Raw genomic sequence first — 19,949 nt, 5'->3', positions numbered from 1 at the left:
TTACCAGATCACTGACTGAAATTTCCGATGTGCACGGACAAAAGCCCTTTTCGCACTGCACTAATATTACCTGGGGACGTCCAGTGATTTGTAATAACTGCAGAGATCGTTGGTGATTTTAATCCTGTGCGAATTTGCCATGACCTGTAATTTGGAGAGTAAAAATTCCATCGCAAATAATCAAACTCTCTGTAATTTCAGCTATAATCTGTTTTTGGCAAGCAATTTCTTTGTCTTCTTCTTCCTCTGATGCCCGATTTCTATCTTCCTGACATGAAAAATGGAGGCAGCAGTGGAATCTATAGAGGTTTTGAATGCATTTTCAGCTCAAGTTTTGCTTTGCTAAATCAATTCAATTCAGTTCAATTCCATAAACTATTCATCGCCGAGGGGCAGTTAGCTTCTGGGTACTCATCAGACAGACACAAAAATGACTAAGAACGACACACAATACTACCACAGAAAATGATGAACTGAAAAATCTTAAATAATAATACTAGTAATACGAGTCTAACACTAATACCTGCCTCTTACGAATAGGGCTAAATTCAAATGAGTGGCTTCCTCTGGTCATAGCTATGCTGTGCGGAGAGAGCTTAACTTGGGATTCTTCTCTTTAACGGGTGCAGTGACCCACTGAGGGATACGAAAGTCACGGACTGCACCTTTCACTTCACCTGCCGTTGTTTAAAGAGCGAGAGAAAGCGGCCATCACTGCGACGAATGACGGACAGAGATGAATAAGAAAAGGGCCGGTACACGTCGAATCATGTACCTTCCATCTGACAGCGACGAGGTATGTGTGTGTTAAAGATACATACTGCAGGCCTTGGCGCCCAAAGACAAGGTGATTGCGTGTGTGTGTGTGTGTGTGTGTGTGTGGGTGTGTGTGTGTATGTGCGCAAATGACGAGTGCACCCAGACATTCACCGTGCTGCGTTGCACGTGTGCATCAATACATTAACTCTGTGTGTGTTTGTGTTCTAGAGAGCAATACAGAAAGAAAAGAGAGGATGAGAGCCATGAAAGATGAATGCACAGATCTGTCCCTTTTTCTTCCACTGTCTGTGGCATTGGGGCCAAGTGAGAGAGACAGAGAGAGAGAGAGAGAATGAGAGAGAGAGAGAGAGAGGGAGAGGGGGAGGTTTTACTCGGAGAAGGGCGGGAACATGCCGAGGTCAGCGAAGTCCTCGATGTTGTAGTTGGCTGTTCCCTGGGTGGGATCTCCAGCCATGGGCAACATGTCCTGCAGAGAGAGAGGAGAGAGAGGCGGGGGGAGGTCAGAGGTCAGAGGCTGCCAAGGACACACAGTCTTTATCAGCCACATCGCCGTGTACACTGGTCACCAGCCAGGAACTGGACGAGGCTCCTAGACACTACGGCAGCACCTCTGCCTTCACTTTACTGCTGCTCAATCCAACTCACTTGCATTGATCTCACTCCAAAACCAGCACATTCTTTGTCTGAGAAGGTTGGTGTGTGTGTGTGTGTGTGTTACCTGGAAGACCTCTGTCTGGCTGGGGTTGGGATGTGTGTGCTGTTCCCCGGCCTGCTGGGAGTGATGCTGGTTTTGCCACTGGGACCAGACCTCGCTGGGACGGCCCTGGAACTGGGCTCCACTCTGGCTGCTCTCCCCCGACACATCTGAACACACACATTTCAAATAATCAGGCTTGTGACGTCAACGGAGAGTTTTAGTGTCCCGTGATGGTCTGAATGCTGCTCCAGAGCCTTCTCCACCCTGACAAGAAAAAACACAGTCTGGGGAAACAGCCTTTGTTGGATATTTTTGAAGTGAAAATGGTCAACTTTATCAAAAGATATTGAATATTGGCACAAAATTTCGGCTATTGGCGGTTTTAGTCCAAAAAATGTTATGAGCCTTCAAAAACTATCTATTGAACTGCAACTGGCAACATTCACATGGGAAAAACTAGTGAAAGAGCCATTTAGTCAGTTTGTACCAGTGTGCCAGTTTCTATACAATACCAGGAACGGCTTTAACCTTTAAATATTAGTTTGAAGTGTTTTTTTGTGGTACTGTAATACTATTTGGTGTTATACTGTGATACTTGGTTATATCCTTAGGTTCAACTGTGGTACTATGACAACCCTAGTGCAGGCGTGACTAAATGTTCAGAATGCAGATAAGCACATCAAAAGACGAGTGAACTGCACACCAACATACACACACAAACTGAGTAGTTGGCAGAGGCACAAATACTAATTCCCCAATATTCCCCAGAGGGCTATCTGGAGGCTCGAAATCGTGTTTGAGATGTTTATGGAGCTCTATTAAACTGTCACTACTTACATACCATCAAAACTACCAAAATACACGACTACATAAAACTCCTGCATACCACGGGCGGGGGAAAGAGTTAACTGTTAGGGAATGCAGAAGTTAAAGGAGTTGTTTTCCCATGCTGGCAGATGCATAAGCAGTTGTTAGAGGTGTGACACGACCAGTCGATAAATCCCTTTCTGTGGAAGGACGGGGTTTCTCTTTCATGCTCTGCCGGCCGTGGAGGGGCTCAGGGCTGCCCTCGCCGTTTATCAAATATTCATCACTGGTTGCTGCTGCTCTCGCCTGATTCACAATATCCCAGCTCATGAGCTGGATGGATTTGCTGAGTGTTGAAATTTTACACAAAGGCAGCACATAATGATGCTTCCGCGTTAGTGTTGCTGACAAACTTGGCTATACTAGTTTGCCAATATATCAGGCCGATATTAAAAACTCAGATATCCACCTGTCAGTGTCGTCCACCTCTGATATGATGGATATGATGCAGTTATTTGATTACATATTTATTATAGAATTGATCAATACTACATTGTCTATGGGAAGCCATTAACCTGAATTGATTCTAATATAACATTTTGGTCAGATTCCACACAAGTATCCCTAATATTTTATAACATTATTGTTATTAGTAGTAGTAGTATTAGTACTATTAGTAATAGTGCTATTATCCTGGGTTGCAATGGAAAGTTGTAGTATCCCGTGGTCTAAATGCTGTTTCAGAGACTTTTCCACCCTGAACAAGCCTTAAAAAGTCCATATTCTATAAGAAACACAATTTGGATAATTCAATAACAATTTTAAAACTTTATTCTTCCATCTCTCTCTCTCACTCTCTCTCTCTCTCTCATACACGCACACACACCTACCATCTTTCTCTCAAAAACACATGACTGACAATGCACAGCGGCAGCTATATGTAGTTTCCTGACCTCTGCACAAAATATGGACACACACACACACACACACACAGGCATACATGTAGGCACGCATACACAAACACACACTCTCCATGTCTCTCCCTGCAGCGCTGTTTTGAGAGTCTACTGAGTACATTAAACAGAGGCAGATTGATAAGCTGTCTGCCTCTCCCTGCAGAAGGAACATTCCTGCTGTTTCACAATAAACACTTATGCTTCATCTCCGCTCAACTCAGATATACAGGGAAGCGGCTGAACCACTGATGGATGGAGGAAAGGGTGCACATGTAAAAAAATATAGACGGAAAAGTAATTAGCCAAGCACATAGGAGGCTGATTGCGTGTACATGGAGTGGAAAGCAGGCCAGATAAAGAAAACAAGGGCATATCACAAATGAATATGGCAAAACACATGCAGCAACAGAGGAAATTAAGGGCATTGTCTGTAATTGACTTCCATCATTCAAATCAGAGAGAGAGAGCGAGAGAGAGAGAGAGAGAGAGAGGAGAGACAGAGAGAGGAGAGAGAGAGAGAGAGAGAGAGAGAGAGAGAGAGAGAGAGAAAGAGAGAAGCAAAACTGGTTAAAAAAAATGGATAAACTGCAAATGTTAAAAAGGGGCGAAAAGAGGGAGAAATGAGAATGAAAGGAAGAAGAACAAACAAAGAAACAACAAAGAAAGGAAAGAGAGAGCTGAGAAACGGGACAATAGAGAGAAAGAGATAATCCATTTGGCTAATATGTGTGTCCATTAAAAGGCCATCAGATGGCCATTGCATAGGCCAGGCTGCTTTCCTACAGCCAAGTGGACAACAAACAGTAGGAGTCCTGAGGGGGGGGACTCACTACAGCAGCTGGCTAATGTGCCATTGCTGACCATACAATAGAGGAATGCTAAACAGGCACACTGGGAAACACACACACACACACACACACACACACAGACACACACACACACACAACGACAAAAACATAGACATGAGCACACACTTACACACACAAATGATGTAGGACCCAAAAGTGAATATCAAAATTTACTTCAGAAGGTATTCAACCTAATTGACTTTTTCTGCATGTTGTGGTGTTGCAGACTGAATACAACATGGATTAAATAGGGACTGAGAAATACTGATCTAAGGATTATCTGATCAATCGGTACTGACTGATAAGCATTCAAAAGCGAGAACAGAATTTCCCTATGGGGATCAACAGAGTGTCAGAAACTCTATGAAGCAGAGGATGTGAGCCAACTGCATCCTGCCGCAAATACAGTGTGGTGCACTTCATTTAATCTTCCACTAGAGAGAAAAAAACACCAGGTGCTACTATCTATCACTGCAGGATCTTATTCATCCTCTCACATATTGATTCAAAGTAAGCATTTAGTCATTTAACTGTTTAAACTGCACTGCAAACTGCACAAATGTATCTACAAAGGGCAAACAAATGCATGAACTCAAATTCTGAAACAATTACTCTGAATCAAATTAGTATTGAACAGTTTAGATTTTTTTTTCAACAATACAAAAAGTCAGTGAGAAATGTCAAGCAGAGCAACCTGAAAATTATCACACAAATTAGCCAAAGTCATATCCAAAGTGTTATGCTACAAGATGTTTCCTATTTGCACCAATAGACCTCTTAACTATTTCAATTATTTACACTGGATCATCAGTTCCCTTCAGCTTCCTAATTAGGACAAACTAAAAAGTGTTACAAGGCTTCCCATCAGTGTGTGTGTGTGTGTGTGTGTGTTGCCAGGTTGTCACAGTAGTCTTGTCTTACTTAGCGTATTTGGGATCACCTCAGTCCTGTGTAATGCCTGAGGGATGGAAATACTCAGTTCAGTATGTTAAATGCATGGTTGCCCATGTCTGTATGTAATATATCCCTTCCATGTAAGGGAAAAGTTACCAAAAGGTTCTTTTTTTTTTTTTTTCCCTTCAGTCAGGCGTTGAGACAAACTGCATGGAAGATTAATTAAAAACTACTGCTGCCTGACGGAATGTGAAGTAACACACCGATGTGTGTAAGATTAGTGTTTGAGTGTGTGTGGGAGGTTGTGTATGTTTAGATTAATGTTTCCTCTGGGGCAAAAGCAGATTTTGAGCTTCCCAGGTGTCGACCCACGTCATCAAGCACTTCACACAACACTACGGTGTGATATATAACCATAACCATAAACACACACACGCATACACATAGTGGCATAGGTTAGTCCTGGACAAGAACACATCTGTATATAGTTGTGTAAAAAGTTTGAAGTAGATTAAGTGCACATGATTTATCTTAACGGACAAGATAAATTGTCAAAGTAAACAGTGAGAGGAACTAAATCAAGCACTCCTCGTGTTTTATCAAGTAGTGTTTATCAAGTATTATTAATATTATTATTATTTATTCGGATCTCCATTAGCTGATGCGTCAGTGACTGCTAGTCTTCCTGGGGTCCACAAAAAAGACTTTGCCACACAGCTGACATCACAAAATTCATAGTACAACACGACCAGCATTGTTAGACGTACTGTAGATATTACAATGTAAGAGTTTGAGTTTTCCTCCAAACATTATGTATGGAGGATGAAGGATAAGTTAAGAACAGGTTTTGGCCAAGATGTTAGGCATAAGAGGTTTGTTAAATGTTTTCTAGTTAAAATGTTAGACAAGTAAATGTAATTTCAGATGCTACACACGCTGTAAATAACGGTGTATCTAAGGAGACTTGCTCTTGATCTAGAACGAACCAATTGACCTGAGCAAGCTATCCAAGTCTGATAACGATGCATGTTGTTAGTGCAGACTATTTGGTCTAAGAAGCAGTCAGGTTTTCTGGATGTAATTATGCACTCAGCACGCAAACAAATCACTGCAGGCACTCTGACACAACCTCATTTCTGTCAGTCTGATGGTGTCAAATGGAAGAAAATACTTCTTTCTAAGAAGTGTTCAGAAACACTTGTCAGACACAAACTTGCTCTGCTATGCATTGTACTCATACAGCGGTTGTGTGAACGAGCTGTTAACTCTGCATGAGGTGAGAAATAAGCTTTCAAGGCCCTAGCAAATTATACATGTAAGTGGTGGAGGGGCCCCTTAATGGGCAACTTCAACACTGTCTGGTTTGGTTCCCCATCCATGTAATTACCACTGTACCAGTATAACAATAAGCCACTAGGCTTGGAGGTTTGGAAATGGGTATCTCAACCTTAAACTTAACATTAAACTTAAAAAAATAAATATGCCAAGATTTACTTGAAACATGAAAGTACATTAAACCTAGTCATTGAATTCGCTCCATTATATACACAAATGTGAAATTCTCAATTCAACCAAAAATAAATTGACTAAAATGACCTGAAATCGGTCTTGAAGTTGATTTTTCCCTTTTAATGTGCCTTCCCCTGAAGTTCCTTTGTGTATTTTTACAGTGCCAAGATGCACTTGAGCTGCCTAATTTCCCGACATTTTTCCCAATTAATATGCTAATTTAGCTTCTCCAAAATTTACTCTATAGGGGGAACCTGTGGAAGAATCGTGTTCACAAGAATATGCCTACTACAGACAGACAGACAGACAGACAGACAGACAGACAGATGGAGATAAAAGATAGGGAGATGGTCTTACCAAAAGCTGTGCTGCGGTTGGTCAGTCCTGAGTAGGCGTTGCCGCTGGGGGAGGAAGTGGCCGGGGACGACAGGGGGCTGTAGGAAGCCGGGTCGGCCTGATAACTGTGGCCAGAACCAATACCAAACGGACTGGACTGGGTCTTACTGGACTGAAGAGGAGAGATACACTGGTTAGATCTACAATATATGTGCATCTGTTCTGGTAACCCATTTTTGTGAGGGCCAAAATGTCCACATAAGTACACAAAAAATCTTGCCTAGTGCAGCTTTACAGGTTCTGGTTAAGGTAACAGATATGGTGATGCATTTGGTGGTTACAGGTCAAGGTTAGGGGAAGAATCATACTCACTGGAATGAGCTGACAAGTATAGTGACATAAGTGTGTGTGGGAGTGTGAGTGTGTGTGTGTTTATCTCTGTGCATGCTTTGCTGAACCAGGAAAAGGAAGACAGATGAGCTTGTTAAGAACCATATGCTCAACACAGTCCCCTTAGTACGATCACACACACACACACACACAGTCCACCCATTATAAGCCACCAGAGATGGGAGTCTTGGGCACAAGAGCTGGCAGAGAGGATATGTTTGGCAAACACGGCAACGAGGGAAATGGTCAAAGTTATTAGTGATGCAGAAGGCACTGCTTCCACTTCAGCACCAATCAACACTTATCCGTGTGTGTGTGTGTGTGTGTGTGTGTGTGTGTGTGTGTGTGTGTGTGTGTGTGTGTGTGTGTGTGTGTGTGTGTGTGTGTGTGTGTGTGTGTGTGTGTGTGTGTTACCTGTCCAGAGAAGGGGGGTCGGTTGCCTGACCAGGCCACCTGACCTGGGTTGAGCTGTCTGGAGATCTGAGCTAGATTCTGATTGGATGAGCCTGATGGCTGGATGTCATTCACACCTGGGACATGGATCACTGAGGAACTGCTCACACACACACACACACAAAAAAAAAGAAGTGAAATATGAAGCTTAGTCAGGTTTCACCTTTATCCATAGAGACATATTTATATCATATCAGGGGCCCAGCAAAGATAAACAACACGTTTAACTGCTCACATCTGTCAGCTACACACACACACACACACACACACACACACACACACACACGCACACACACACGCAGTGTACCACCTGCAGTGTAGTCATCCCCATAGCTTTACTGCTTAAGACATTTTCATTAACGCTCTGTTGCTTATCACACCCTCTAACTCTGAATGTGATAATGATATGTTGGGTTGCAGAGCCCACACTGGGATATAGCATGCACACGTTTATGCAAATGAATCGCATGCACACACACACATATATACTGTATATATACACACACACACACACACACACACGCACACACAGACATGTACCTGAAGCTTTTGCCAGAGTGTCCCTGCTGGAAGGGAGAGCTCTGGGAGTAGAGTTGCTGTCCTCCAGCTGTGGAGGAGGGAACCATCATCTTCTTATCCCCCGCTATACACACACACACACACGCACGCACACACGCACACACACACGCACACACACACACACACACCAAGGTCATCATCATGGAGGATAGAGAGGGGAGACAGCATGTGATAAACAACAAAGAGACCACCAAAGCAAAACAGCCACTACTTCACGACTGTCAGCACAAATGTTGCATTGGTTAGTGTTTGTGTGCGTGTATGTGAGTGTGTGTGTGAGAGTGTGTGTGTGGGTGTATGTGAGTGTGAGTGTATGTGAGTGTGTGTGAGTGTGTGTGTGTCGTACATCCAGAGATGCCGGTGTACATCTCGGCGAAGCGTGGGTCTCTCTCCTGGGAGAACAGGGCCTCTGTCTTGTCAATGTTCTTCCCCGCCTCGTGGACGCCACTGCCGACGCTGGCCACAGGCACCTAAGGGTGGGGGGGGGGGGTCAGAAGTGTGGGGGTGTTGGGAATGATTAGAGTCCGGTCATACAATAGTAAACACACACACACACACACACACACATATTGAATTCTGATAGAACTTCAACACTCACTTGAGATGGAAAAGTTTTTGGTCATGGAGAAATAATGTGAGAAACAGTAATGGAAACCCATTTGTTCCATTTTTCTCATTGTGTTTTCTGATGCAGCTCTATTCTTCACTCAGGAAGTCTGTTTATTCACTTCAATTCAGCTTACCGTTTGCAACATTTCAAAAGTGTGCTGAAAGACTCTTTCCATTTTGCTCATGAATATGGAGTTTGTTTGACATTCAGGGAGCCTTTGTATTCCCCTCAACTCAGCTGATGGAAACACATCTAATTCACATTTTATTTTTTGCAATGGTCTAAAGGTTTGCTTAAAATTAGCTTGACAAATGGATGGAAATATAGTTACTATAACTGCCTCAGATGAGAGCTATATCTTATGCAGGAACTGTGATAGTTTCCAAGATTTTAACTAATTGATGGGGACTTGATTTATCAGCCAGCTGTCAGCTTTGAACATGAAAGCAGCACTTGCAAGGTAAGTGGACATTTAATCATGTCTAGTCTTTATTGAGCCCTGTCTAATTAATAAAAGGAAGTAAAAGTTGCATTTTTGTGAAAATTTTACTCAATTTAACTATAAAATGTAACTATAAATCTTCACATCTTTGCTGCAATTATACCCATAATCCTCTAAATTTCACATGACTTCACACAATGGGAAAACAAACTTTATTCACCTATTAGTTTGCATGGACTGCTGCTGTATAGTATAGTACAGTTTGATGATGGTAAGATAACATGAACTCATTTCTTAATAAATTACTGTTTTATCAGCTGTGCTTTATGCATGTATGTAATATGCCATAAGATATTATTACTATTAGCTGTTTGCTAAAGTCACTGTATTCTCCATAGAAGAGATGATAGCAGCTGATCAACTAGAGAGTCACAGAACTAAGATCACATTCAAATACATTTCTAATTTAATAATTAGGTTTTTTGAAAATTGAATTCAAAATGTTTCCAACTAGAATTCAGCCCACGTCTGGAGGCAGCTTGGTGAGCAGCTAAGTGGAGTTGAAGCGGAGGGTTACCTGGGAGAGATCGTAGGCGGTCAGTCCATCTCTCTGGTGAACCTCCAGCTCTGCCTGCTGCTGCTGCTGGAGCTGCCTGCAAAATACAACACAACACAAACACCATCAGCACCTCGAACTACAGTTCAGCCAGAACAAGTTTTTGAAAGCTGATTCTGATAATTCTGGAATGAAGTTGCCCATAGATGATACTCAATAAGGGATGGGAATTGCGTTAAATGAAAGTTATATAACTGATTACCCAATTAGGCTAAAACTGATATAATTTGAGATCTGTGTCATTGTGTTAATTCACACACACAAACATCTATATACACTCAAATACTGCTAATCTAAATTTCAATTAAAACATGTTTCCCATTTAGAACACCGACGGGCGAATTCACAAAAGGATTGTGTGGCTTCTGCTGACGCTAAACCCCGTGCAAATAAGACAAAAAGAAACCGTGTGATTCACAAAGCACTCGCAAAGGGTGAAATGCACCGCTAACTGTGCTGCCACGCAAGTAGCGTCTCGGTGCTCTGTGCTATTTGCACGTATTTAAATTGGGTAATGTGCATACATTTGGTGCAAAATTGGCCCCTTTCTATGCAGTCCAATTCACAAAGATCGGCGCTAATTGCCACACGCAGTTACAGTGAAATTATTAGCGTCTTCAGAGAGTTGGTGGTAATTGAGGCGCATTTATAAGGGGTGTCACGCCCAGACTTTCCAGTGATCATGGCAGCAGTGATTGTAAGGAGAATATCACTTGTTGAGAATTGAATTGAACTGACTCTGTAACAATTCCACCTTTGTATGACCTAAAAAATAAAATTGTCTGTAAATACAGTTTGTAAATAATATTTTGACATTATTATTATTATTACTATAGAACTTTAACACAGATTGCTTCACAAACAAAAGCAAATAAACCAGTACAACCAATCAATACAACTCAATTTCTCACTCTGAAAATATTTTTACCTATCTCACTAGTCAGCACAGTGGGCCTTATTTTGGCCTAAAGAATCAACACCATGGACAGCTCCGCTCAAACTCATGTATTTTGGGATGCAGTGAGATGCAATGACAAACTCGCCTGTGTCAATTCCCTCCTCCAGGCCAAGAACTTGTTAGTTCTGGAGAGTTTGTTGCACAATTTCTTCAATGCTGTTTAAAGGCTGTTCTTGAGGTGGACCTCCACCTGTTTGTGAAGCTTGTGAGGCATTGCATGATATTTTCTCCTTTGTTCTCCGCTTCAAATCATGCCATCTTCTTTTGCAGTCTGAAGGTGTGCGTTTGGAAACACCAACAGCACTGACAGACTGGGATATTAAATCCCAAATATGGTTTCTCGCTGTCCCGGTTAAATTTCTTGCTTGAAGTTTTGAGGAATGCCTCTGCACCTCGTCCGTCATGAAGCTCGCGGTCTAAAAATTTCATTTTTCTCTTTCTCTCTGCCATTGTCCTGCCTACTGTGTTCTTAGCGCAAAGGCAACATTTATACTTTGCCACAATGATAATTGCAATCAGACGCAAAACAGGGGCAAATTGCACTTAGTTGCAACACGTTATGGGCGTGTCTGCGCTGGCATCATTAGCGCAATACCTTTTGTGAATCGGTCCTTGAGACGGAGCAAATAGCGGTTGCAAATGATACGCAATTCATGGTGCTATTAGCGGCCGCAATCCATTCTTTGTGAATTCGCCCCTGAATGTACTGTAGGCCTATACGCTCAATTCGCAAAAACACATGGAAACTAACCCGGGACATAGTAATGCTAAAGGCTTATCATTAATACTTTCAATTTACATTTTACCATCTTATGTCGCCTTCACACAGCTGACCCAGCTAAAAACAGCATAGCAGAACCAGGATAGAATTAAGCATGAGCTCAAGGACACTTCAACAGGCTGTTGCTGGAATCAAACCTGCTGCTGCTTTGCCACTCAGTTCTAAACCTGAAGGGGTAAATCTGGACAACATACTTATGAAAGAAAGCAAGAGTAAATTAATGTGAGCAAAGGCAGCGACCAAATTCCTCGAAATGTCTTCACAGCGAATGTGGTGGCAATTAATTTGTTTGTTATCCAAGAGCAGTTGTTATTGACTCAAAATTTCTTCCATTTCGCTCGCTCAGGTTATGGACCATTAGTAGCTTGGCAACAAAATATGCTCCAGAATTGCATCAAATCCATTTGTTACTGGTACATAGAATGGCTGCACAAATTAAGTTAATTCAGCCACTTATTTTCAAAAGCCTTGCAGTGATTGCCTTTTCTGAACAGTCCAGACTGAAATTTCCTATATAAGTTTTATCCTATTCACAAATGAGATACTCTGCTGTGTAGTGTTGTAGTAGACCTTTGGTCTACTACAACACTACAAGAGGAAAATAGTCGAAGTGAGGGCTTGAAGTACTCCTTCCATGGACTTGACATAGATCTCAAAGCACCCTCTTCATTCATGCATTCATCAAAAAGTGGAGGCTAAAGGTGGTCATTTGCTTTCCAGTCTCTTAACCACTTGCCTCCAAAGAGCACTTCATTCTTTTTGCCTGACATATTCTTTTGCTCTCACTGCCTTTGCCCATTAGATACCAGAAACTCATAATTCTCATCGCAAGAAAGAAAAGAGACAGAGGAGGAAGGATGGGGAGGGTGTGTTCGAAAAGAAACAGACAGAAACAGGGATAGAAAGAGACAGAGGAAGCAAGACAGACAGATAGAAGGACTTGGAAGGAAAGTACTTGTTCGCTCATTTCAACAACTTGCAGGGGTGTCCTGCATGAGTGGGTGTGTGCTGTGTAAACCTGTGTGGGTCTTAACTTGGTTTCCCTGCTGCCAGAGTGGATTAGAAGTCAGGCTCTGCTGGCGGCCCTAATGCCTGCAACGCAAGTCTTGTACAGTGCTGTTGTACAGGGGCTGATCCAACAGGACGGTCAGTGGGAATCAAACAGGCCAGTAGAAGGAAACCACTCCAAAACCACCACTATGTCAGCAACACATAGACCACTCCCTTTGTTTTCTCTCTCTCTCCTTACAATGAGAGGTGACTGACAAAGGACTAAAAGCAGAAATAAAGGAATGAGTAGACATGAGGGTCTTTTGTTTAAAATCTGATATCAGCCAGTCAGTATCTTCCACGTCTGATATGATGGATATGATCAGTTTGACTGATTAATATTTATTGTATAACTGATAGGCTAAATACTACACTTGTTGTCTATTATTACCTTGATGAAGAGTTTAATGTTGAAACCCTGGATTAAATAAATTATTGATGTATCAAGGCTATGAGTGTGCAGCAACTTTTTTTCAACGTAGTTTTTTACCCACCGTGATCCGCACCTCCGCAATGCCAGTGTGCATTGTTATGGAAAGACGATTCCACACAAGTATGCATAAATGTATGTATCATCATCATCATCATCATACTGGGTTTCAATGAGGAGTTTTAGTGTCCCAGGGTCTAGATGTTGTTTCTGAGGCATTTCTACCCTGCCAAGAATAAAATATAAAATTCTGGAGGAAACACTGAATATTTTAAGTTTGTGGCATGAAAACTATTAGCAGTTTCAATCCAAAAATATCAGACGCATATTTGTCAAACCCTAGCACTCATACACAAAACACACAGGCTACACCTGGAGCGCTGGTGGAGTGTTGAGCCCCAACCACACAGCCATGCCAGAGGATGTTAATGTGAATTCTGTGGGAATCTGGGTCCACAGCCAGCTCCAAGTTTTCCAAAACAACACAACTTTCCAGCGCAGTGTTCTCATGCACTCAGTATCACATGACCATGAGGAAAAATTATTCTGAAAATGAAACCCCTTTACTTTTTTTATTTCTTCCTCTCCGCCTCTGCTGTGATGGGGCTCAGGCCGATGCAAATGCAATGTTGTATTTGGTAATTTGTTATTTCTGCTCCAGCACCCTCGGCTAAGCGCTATCTGCATTCTACGAGCCATGGAGATGAAGAATGGTTTCATCAGGGCCTCCACAGCCCATATGATGTGCCACTGCTGGAATGGCAATGGTGCTTGTGTGTGTGCATTAATGCCCAGTGTGTCCTCACTTTGCTCCCAACACACACACACAGATGTGATTTGACAGAAAGTAGTGAGTGCAGCGGGGCATGTAGCCACAACAGTGATTTACAGCATGTTTGGCTCCACGGCATCATCTTCTACTCATCCTCCACAGCCTCTTCCTCAACACAGCAGAGCAAAATGGCCTAGAGCTTTGCTTTTGGAAAGGCTTGTTTCATGGTCAGAGATGGCAGAACCAGTTTGCCAGTCGCTGCTGCAGATGGCGGTTTGGCCTGTGGTCAGGCGCCACACAGAGAGATATGGAAACAGCACCGGACAACAGACACACACACACCATGATTCCAACTTATCAAATCAACAGCTAGCCACTTGCTGTTGAACTGATAAGATTGGCTTGGTGTATTCGGGGGGAAATTGTCCCATTTGGCTACCAGCACCAGTTTTACTGACTAAGAGGTAGAACAGAGAAGCACAAATGTGCCTTATTAGAAATTCCCACTGACAATAAATACTTTCATAGGTAGTCACAGTAACAATTGTACCAGCAACAGGGATTAAATCCAAATCAAGACTTGTTGTCACGGCACCAGGGGGAAGAAAACAAGCCTACCTGCAGGTAACCAGGAGACTCTGGACTCTAAGCACACAACCATGCCTCTGCCAGCATCCACCAAAGTAAATAGAATCAGATCTATGTGGAGGGAGCCAATGGAAAAACTGCTGCTATTTCAGGGCAGTCGGGAAGCGCAGGAAGCGATCCGTGGCTCTGCACAGAGCAAACACACTTCTACCACTAAGGAGAACTGCAGAAGAAATGAAATCAGCGTCTCCCATTCTAATAATGTCAGTCTTCTATGATGACAACTCATAGGAGCTACCGTTGACAGGCTGTTGGAATGACATCCACCATAATTGCTGTTTCTCAAACTCTGTTTCTCTGTGCATGTCTTGACTGTGAGAGCCTCATGACAATATGGTAAGTATCAATCAGGCCAATAATTCAAAAGAATCACAAATCCATCTGGCCAATAACCTGTTAATAAGGCTCTGGTGTACCAGCAAACAGTAAACAGTCTACATCCAAAGCTGATTTAATTATTGATCAAAAGAGCAGAAGGACTAAAGCACTGCGGAGGGTGCACATGATAAGCAATCACTGCCTTTGTTTCCATCCAACTGTCAAGCAAATTTTACACAAACTTTTGAAATGTTGCAAAAGATAAAATCCAAATTAAGTGTGTGAAATAAATTGCCTTCCTGAATGTCATAAAACACATCCATGAGAAAAATGTAAAGTCTTTCAAGAACTGATTAGTATTACGCAAGTTATTTTTTATTTTGTTTGGCATTTTTCATGCTTTATTCTGAAGATAAACAAAGAAATATACTTGGTGATATTCTAATGTACCAACTAATGGTCATACAACCACAATGGAGATTTATACATGTTAAAAACAACATGCATAATATTTCTGGAGGTTGTGGTTGACATAGTTTAGTTATTTCAGTTATTTCAGAAAGTCCAAAGCCCTTTTGAACTGTTGAGATTGAACTCAATCACTATTTACTGCAGAATTTCCTTATTGATGTGATAAAGATAGTGATATTGAGGAAATTTAATCAAATTTTGCCATTTCCATTCAGTCTGTCTAATTCAATACATCATAATTCACAAAAAACACTTGGATGGAAACCAAGCTACTGTCCCATAGGTGAACAGGTTGCATGGAGCCTCACGCCACTGACATTAGCATTTCCACATGAACCAATTAACGCACACATTCGCCACACAGTTGGTCAATGTACACACTGACTGGCTCTTGTACACATTCATCATGCAGTTGGTCAATGTACACATTGAACAGCTAATGTATGTGTTCACCGTGTTCCTACTTTGAGCATAACATATACATATTCATTTGCGCACATGAATATGCACACAAACATATACACATGCAATATGCAGGTATTCTGAACTGAACAAAGTCATAAGCTTCATAACTCTGTATTGCTCTGATAAATGGGTTTCCATTTTTTTACTGCGACCTCATAAATCTAACACATATTCTGCTAATACTGCGGCCTCTGGCTCTCACCTCAGCCGGAGAGAACTCTGGCAGTGATTCATGCACGCAAACACACACACACACACACAAACACACACACAAACATCCGCTATAAGCAGGGAACCCCAGGCCTAGGAGTGTTTACATTGCTAATCTGTTCTGCTCGCGGCAACGGTATGCTAGAGTCTCCTTAACTCATGATGATGGCTGGGAGGAAATGGAGGAAAAAAGACATCTGAACGCTGCTTTCCACTCATACAAAAACACACATGGGTGGAGAGAGAGGAACCCTGACAAGAACAATCTGCCCATGTATACCTAATGGAAAACAGTGAGTCAGCAAGCCTCTGAATTGATCAGTGCCGAGATAAGGGGTAGTGCCCATTCACTGACTGTACGCCCAATTCCTTCCCTTAGCTTGGGCACAGTGTCAAAATCAACAGTGACACCACTGCCCCCTACTGCCAAACACCTTTCCCTGCCACTGGGCATGTGGGAATAATGTATTGCCACGTCGTCCGAGCTAAAATTCAATTCAAAGTTGACATCTTCAAGATAAGGACCAACATACAGACACACAAAAACATATTTGGGTTTAAAAGCCCTGACAAGTTAAACAAGATTATTTGACTATGCTCTTCCATTAGTGGGCTGGAGTTCAGGCAGACAGGGCTGAGTTCCTTTTTTCTCAGTGAAGCAGTAGGAGATAAAGCTGCATGTGGAGGATGAGGCACATTATGAATATAAGCTGTAAATTCACATATTTGATTTATTCATATTCTCTCTCATTTGTGTCTCATTTTGATCATTTCTCTCTTATTTCATAGTTTCGTTTTTACTGTATATTTGCCATACATATTCTCATTCATTCAAGTATGTATATTCAACTGCTGTTATTTTATACACCCACATAATGCAGCAACTCACTCTTCTCATTCATACATTTATATTCTGTTCCTGATTGTCTGTTGCGTTAGGTTTAATATCCCTCATTTGCTATATTCATATTTATTTTAATATGCTGCAGCAAACCAATTTACATTTTTAACTTGATCATTAAAGTTTCATTTTATCTTAATCAAGCTGGTTCAGCAGTCTCACAGCAGGGAGATCTAATGCTATACTGTAAACTGTGGCTGAGGTCCCACATCCAACAGGTATGAGGTGCTACAGGGACCAAGAACAAACAAGAAGCAGCTCAGCAGAGCAGAGCAGCTACGTATACCGGGACTAAGACTCCACACCTTTCACTTAACACCTTGTTAACAACACGCAAATCAATAAAAGTAGGTAAATATTATCCCACGTAGACAGATCTCAGACACTGCTCCCATTAAAAGGTTTGGATAGTGTAAATATTATTCCTTGCTAGGTAAGGCAGCAGTGTGCTGATATTCAGAGCACAGCAAGGTGGGGAATGTGTGTCGTTGGCATTTGGGGGTCGAATCAGAGCAGGGGTGAGTCTAATGTGCCACCTAAGGATATGGCTGAATTAGGGTTAGACTAATATATTGGTTTGCTGATATTGGCTTTTTATTAAAAGGTGCTATGTGTAGCATTTTAGACATCAATATCTCATCTAATTGTGATACTTTGGTATAATTACCATAAATAAATGAGACAGGTAGCCTCTGTCTCACACTGTTAGTATCGTTAGCACAGGTAACGATACCGTAATGGGCAAAAGCTCACTTTTTAACAAAAACAAAGCATGTGATCAAGCTTTACATCTAGAGGAAATACTAACTGGGTTGTATTATACATCAGTAAATTCAATTCGCAATTAGAGCTTTCAATCATTCACTAGACACTTCTCCATAGGGCCCCATTCTATCTGAGAACACTACCATAATTGACCACTCGGGGGCAAAGGTGCATTTATCGAGTTGGATGTCTGCGTAACCCATATAAAGTCTGTGTTGTTAGTGCTTTCTCAAAATTGGGAGCACATTTCCCGTAAATCCCATTGCCTCCTGTCCACCCTCCCCGGCACTGTTGACTTTACTGAAGAGGATAAACATGGAAGTGATTTTTCCATCGGCCTTTCACGCTGCCATTGCCAGCATAATCTGCCATTGCCAGAAACACATAAAGTTTTAGCTCAATTTGTGGTGGAAGAACCATGGATGTATTACTGGAGAAGAACAGCACCCTCTTCCTGTTTTGTGTCGTAAAGCAATATCCCTTTGTGCCATAAAGCAACCTGGCGGAGTTTGAATCAATGAATACTTCATATTTTTGGGGAAATGTTGGGGGCATGAAAAATGGTCAAATTTAAAGATACTGAATATTTACAATCGCAGCTTCAATCCAAAAATATTGTTTGGTGTTTAAAATTCTGTGTCGGTCAAACTCTAGATTGAATATTAAGGTGTAGAACCTACTTGACGTTGGTATTGGTGCAGATGATGTACTCGATCTCATCAGAGTAGGGGTTCTGGAAGGTGAAGCTGCTGGTTCGGATCAACATCCACTCCCTGTTCTTCATACGGAAACGATACATCACCGACAAAACCTGGCCCTTCAACTTCACCACCTGCACGGGAGGGAGAGAGGAAAACCAGAGAACGACAGTGGTGGTCAGAGAAAGAGAGATGGGACAGGGAGGCTAAAAGTGATATTTCACCTCAGTAGAACAATTTAGCAGCAGTAAATCTCATTAATGCCAGGTACCTGGAAATCTGCTGCTGCAACCTGCTACAGATTTTGGCCAGAAGCCTTTTCCTTATCATTCGATATTAGTAATTAGGCTACACACAGACATCATGGTTCCTTGAAGTGTAATCCGGAATACAGAACAAAATTATATTAACTAGATTTTACTTTTCTTTATTTGTAAATGTATTGAAAGTACAATTTTTAGTCCAGGTTTTTAAAAAGAATATTTGAAACTGCCGTGGCTGTTGACCAGTCACAAACTCCTATAGAGTATGTGCACTAAAACAAGGGAAATGTTACTTTAAGACTTCTGACAAACAACAAATGAAAAACACAGAGTTTCTATTTATGCAAACAATGTGTATGGCCTCTGCACAGGATCTTATATATTTTTTTAATTTCAGTGGAAATGGTACAGAAACTGAGCTCATGCATAACAAAAGTAATTAAAATAGCTTTCGGAAGACAATAAGTCCTAATTATCCGCCTGTCTCTAGAGATGAAAAGAGTGGCAGGGAATTCAACTACAAAGACAATAGCCTTATAATGCTTACATTCAATTAGCCGTATTATCACATTTACAGTAAAACATTTTGGCAGACCAGTCCTCCCAGCGTCGAGAACAGGGTGATAACTAAACAAACAAAGCTGTTTATTCCAACTCGTCGACAAAACCAGTTGGATTTGGGTAGAGCAATTGTCTTTACAGAGAGATTAGCAGCCGTTTGAAGTGCTGTGTGTGTATATAGTGCTGGAGTTGAACTGTCAGGTACATTGTGCATTCTGGTGTATTAAGTATTCTGTGGCTGCTGCTGGTACCAAACCTGGGCTCCGGATATTCCTGCTCCGAGCCTATCGCTCAGTCGACTGTCAGTCTGAGTAATGAAAGCACCACTTTCCATCCCAATATGAAATGGATCTGAAATGAGTTTGAAATAAGCTGCTGAGGGAAGCCTGGGCAGCCGATCGCACAGATATGGAGAAGCACTTTTCTGTTCACGCAGAGGGCAGAGAACAGAGAGGGAGAGTGAAGAGAGAGAGAAAAATAATAGGCTCCTCCAGTGAAGGAAGCAGAGGAGTGAACAGTAGAGTTGACCGATATATTGTTTTGCGGATATATATTGGGCCGATATTAGACTTTTATTAAAAGTCAGATATCAGCCAGTGAGTGTCGTCTAACTCTGATATTATGCAGTTTGTTTGAATATGCATTTATTGTATAATTGATCAATGCAACACTGGTTTTTGATGGGACGCCATTGATTTGATTCTAATGTGACATTTTGATTAGATTATTATTTATAGTAAT

General features: G+C 41.7%; 1 protein-coding gene across 3 annotated transcripts in view; it reads right to left on the bottom strand.

The window, feature by feature from the left end:
• Positions 1 to 1,023: 1,023 nt before the first annotated feature.
• The window catches only part of arnt2 (aryl-hydrocarbon receptor nuclear translocator 2), a 57,743-nt gene continuing 38,817 nt past the window's right edge, over positions 1,024 to 19,949 (bottom strand). For 2 of the 3 annotated variants that reach the window (XM_071515076.1, XM_071515061.1), the window contains 8 exons: positions 18,367 to 18,518; positions 9,879 to 9,954; positions 8,596 to 8,719; positions 8,211 to 8,313; positions 7,632 to 7,770; positions 6,849 to 6,999; positions 1,499 to 1,644; positions 1,024 to 1,246 (listed from right to left, as the gene is read on the bottom strand). In XM_071515076.1, coding sequence (XP_071371177.1) covers positions 1,148 to 1,246; positions 1,499 to 1,644; positions 6,849 to 6,999; positions 7,632 to 7,770; positions 8,211 to 8,313; positions 8,596 to 8,719; positions 9,879 to 9,954; positions 18,367 to 18,518 — 990 coding nt within the window. In that variant the 3' untranslated portion in view covers positions 1,024 to 1,147. Of the gene's footprint in view, positions 1,247 to 1,498; positions 1,645 to 6,848; positions 7,018 to 7,631; positions 7,771 to 8,210; positions 8,314 to 8,595; positions 8,720 to 9,878; positions 9,955 to 18,366; positions 18,519 to 19,949 lie in introns of all 3 variants that reach the window. The other variant, XM_071515068.1, reaches the window with a different exon arrangement.

Source organism: Centroberyx affinis, unplaced genomic scaffold (genome assembly GCF_046629955.1).
Source record: "Centroberyx affinis isolate AG114_WGS23_722 - 3 ecotype Tasmania unplaced genomic scaffold, CSIRO-AGI_Caff_v1 ptg000025l_1, whole genome shotgun sequence".
Lineage (NCBI taxonomy): Eukaryota > Metazoa > Chordata > Actinopteri > Beryciformes > Berycidae > Centroberyx > Centroberyx affinis.
Note: the sequence above shows the minus strand (reverse complement) of the source record. Positions and strands in the feature narration are given on the sequence as shown.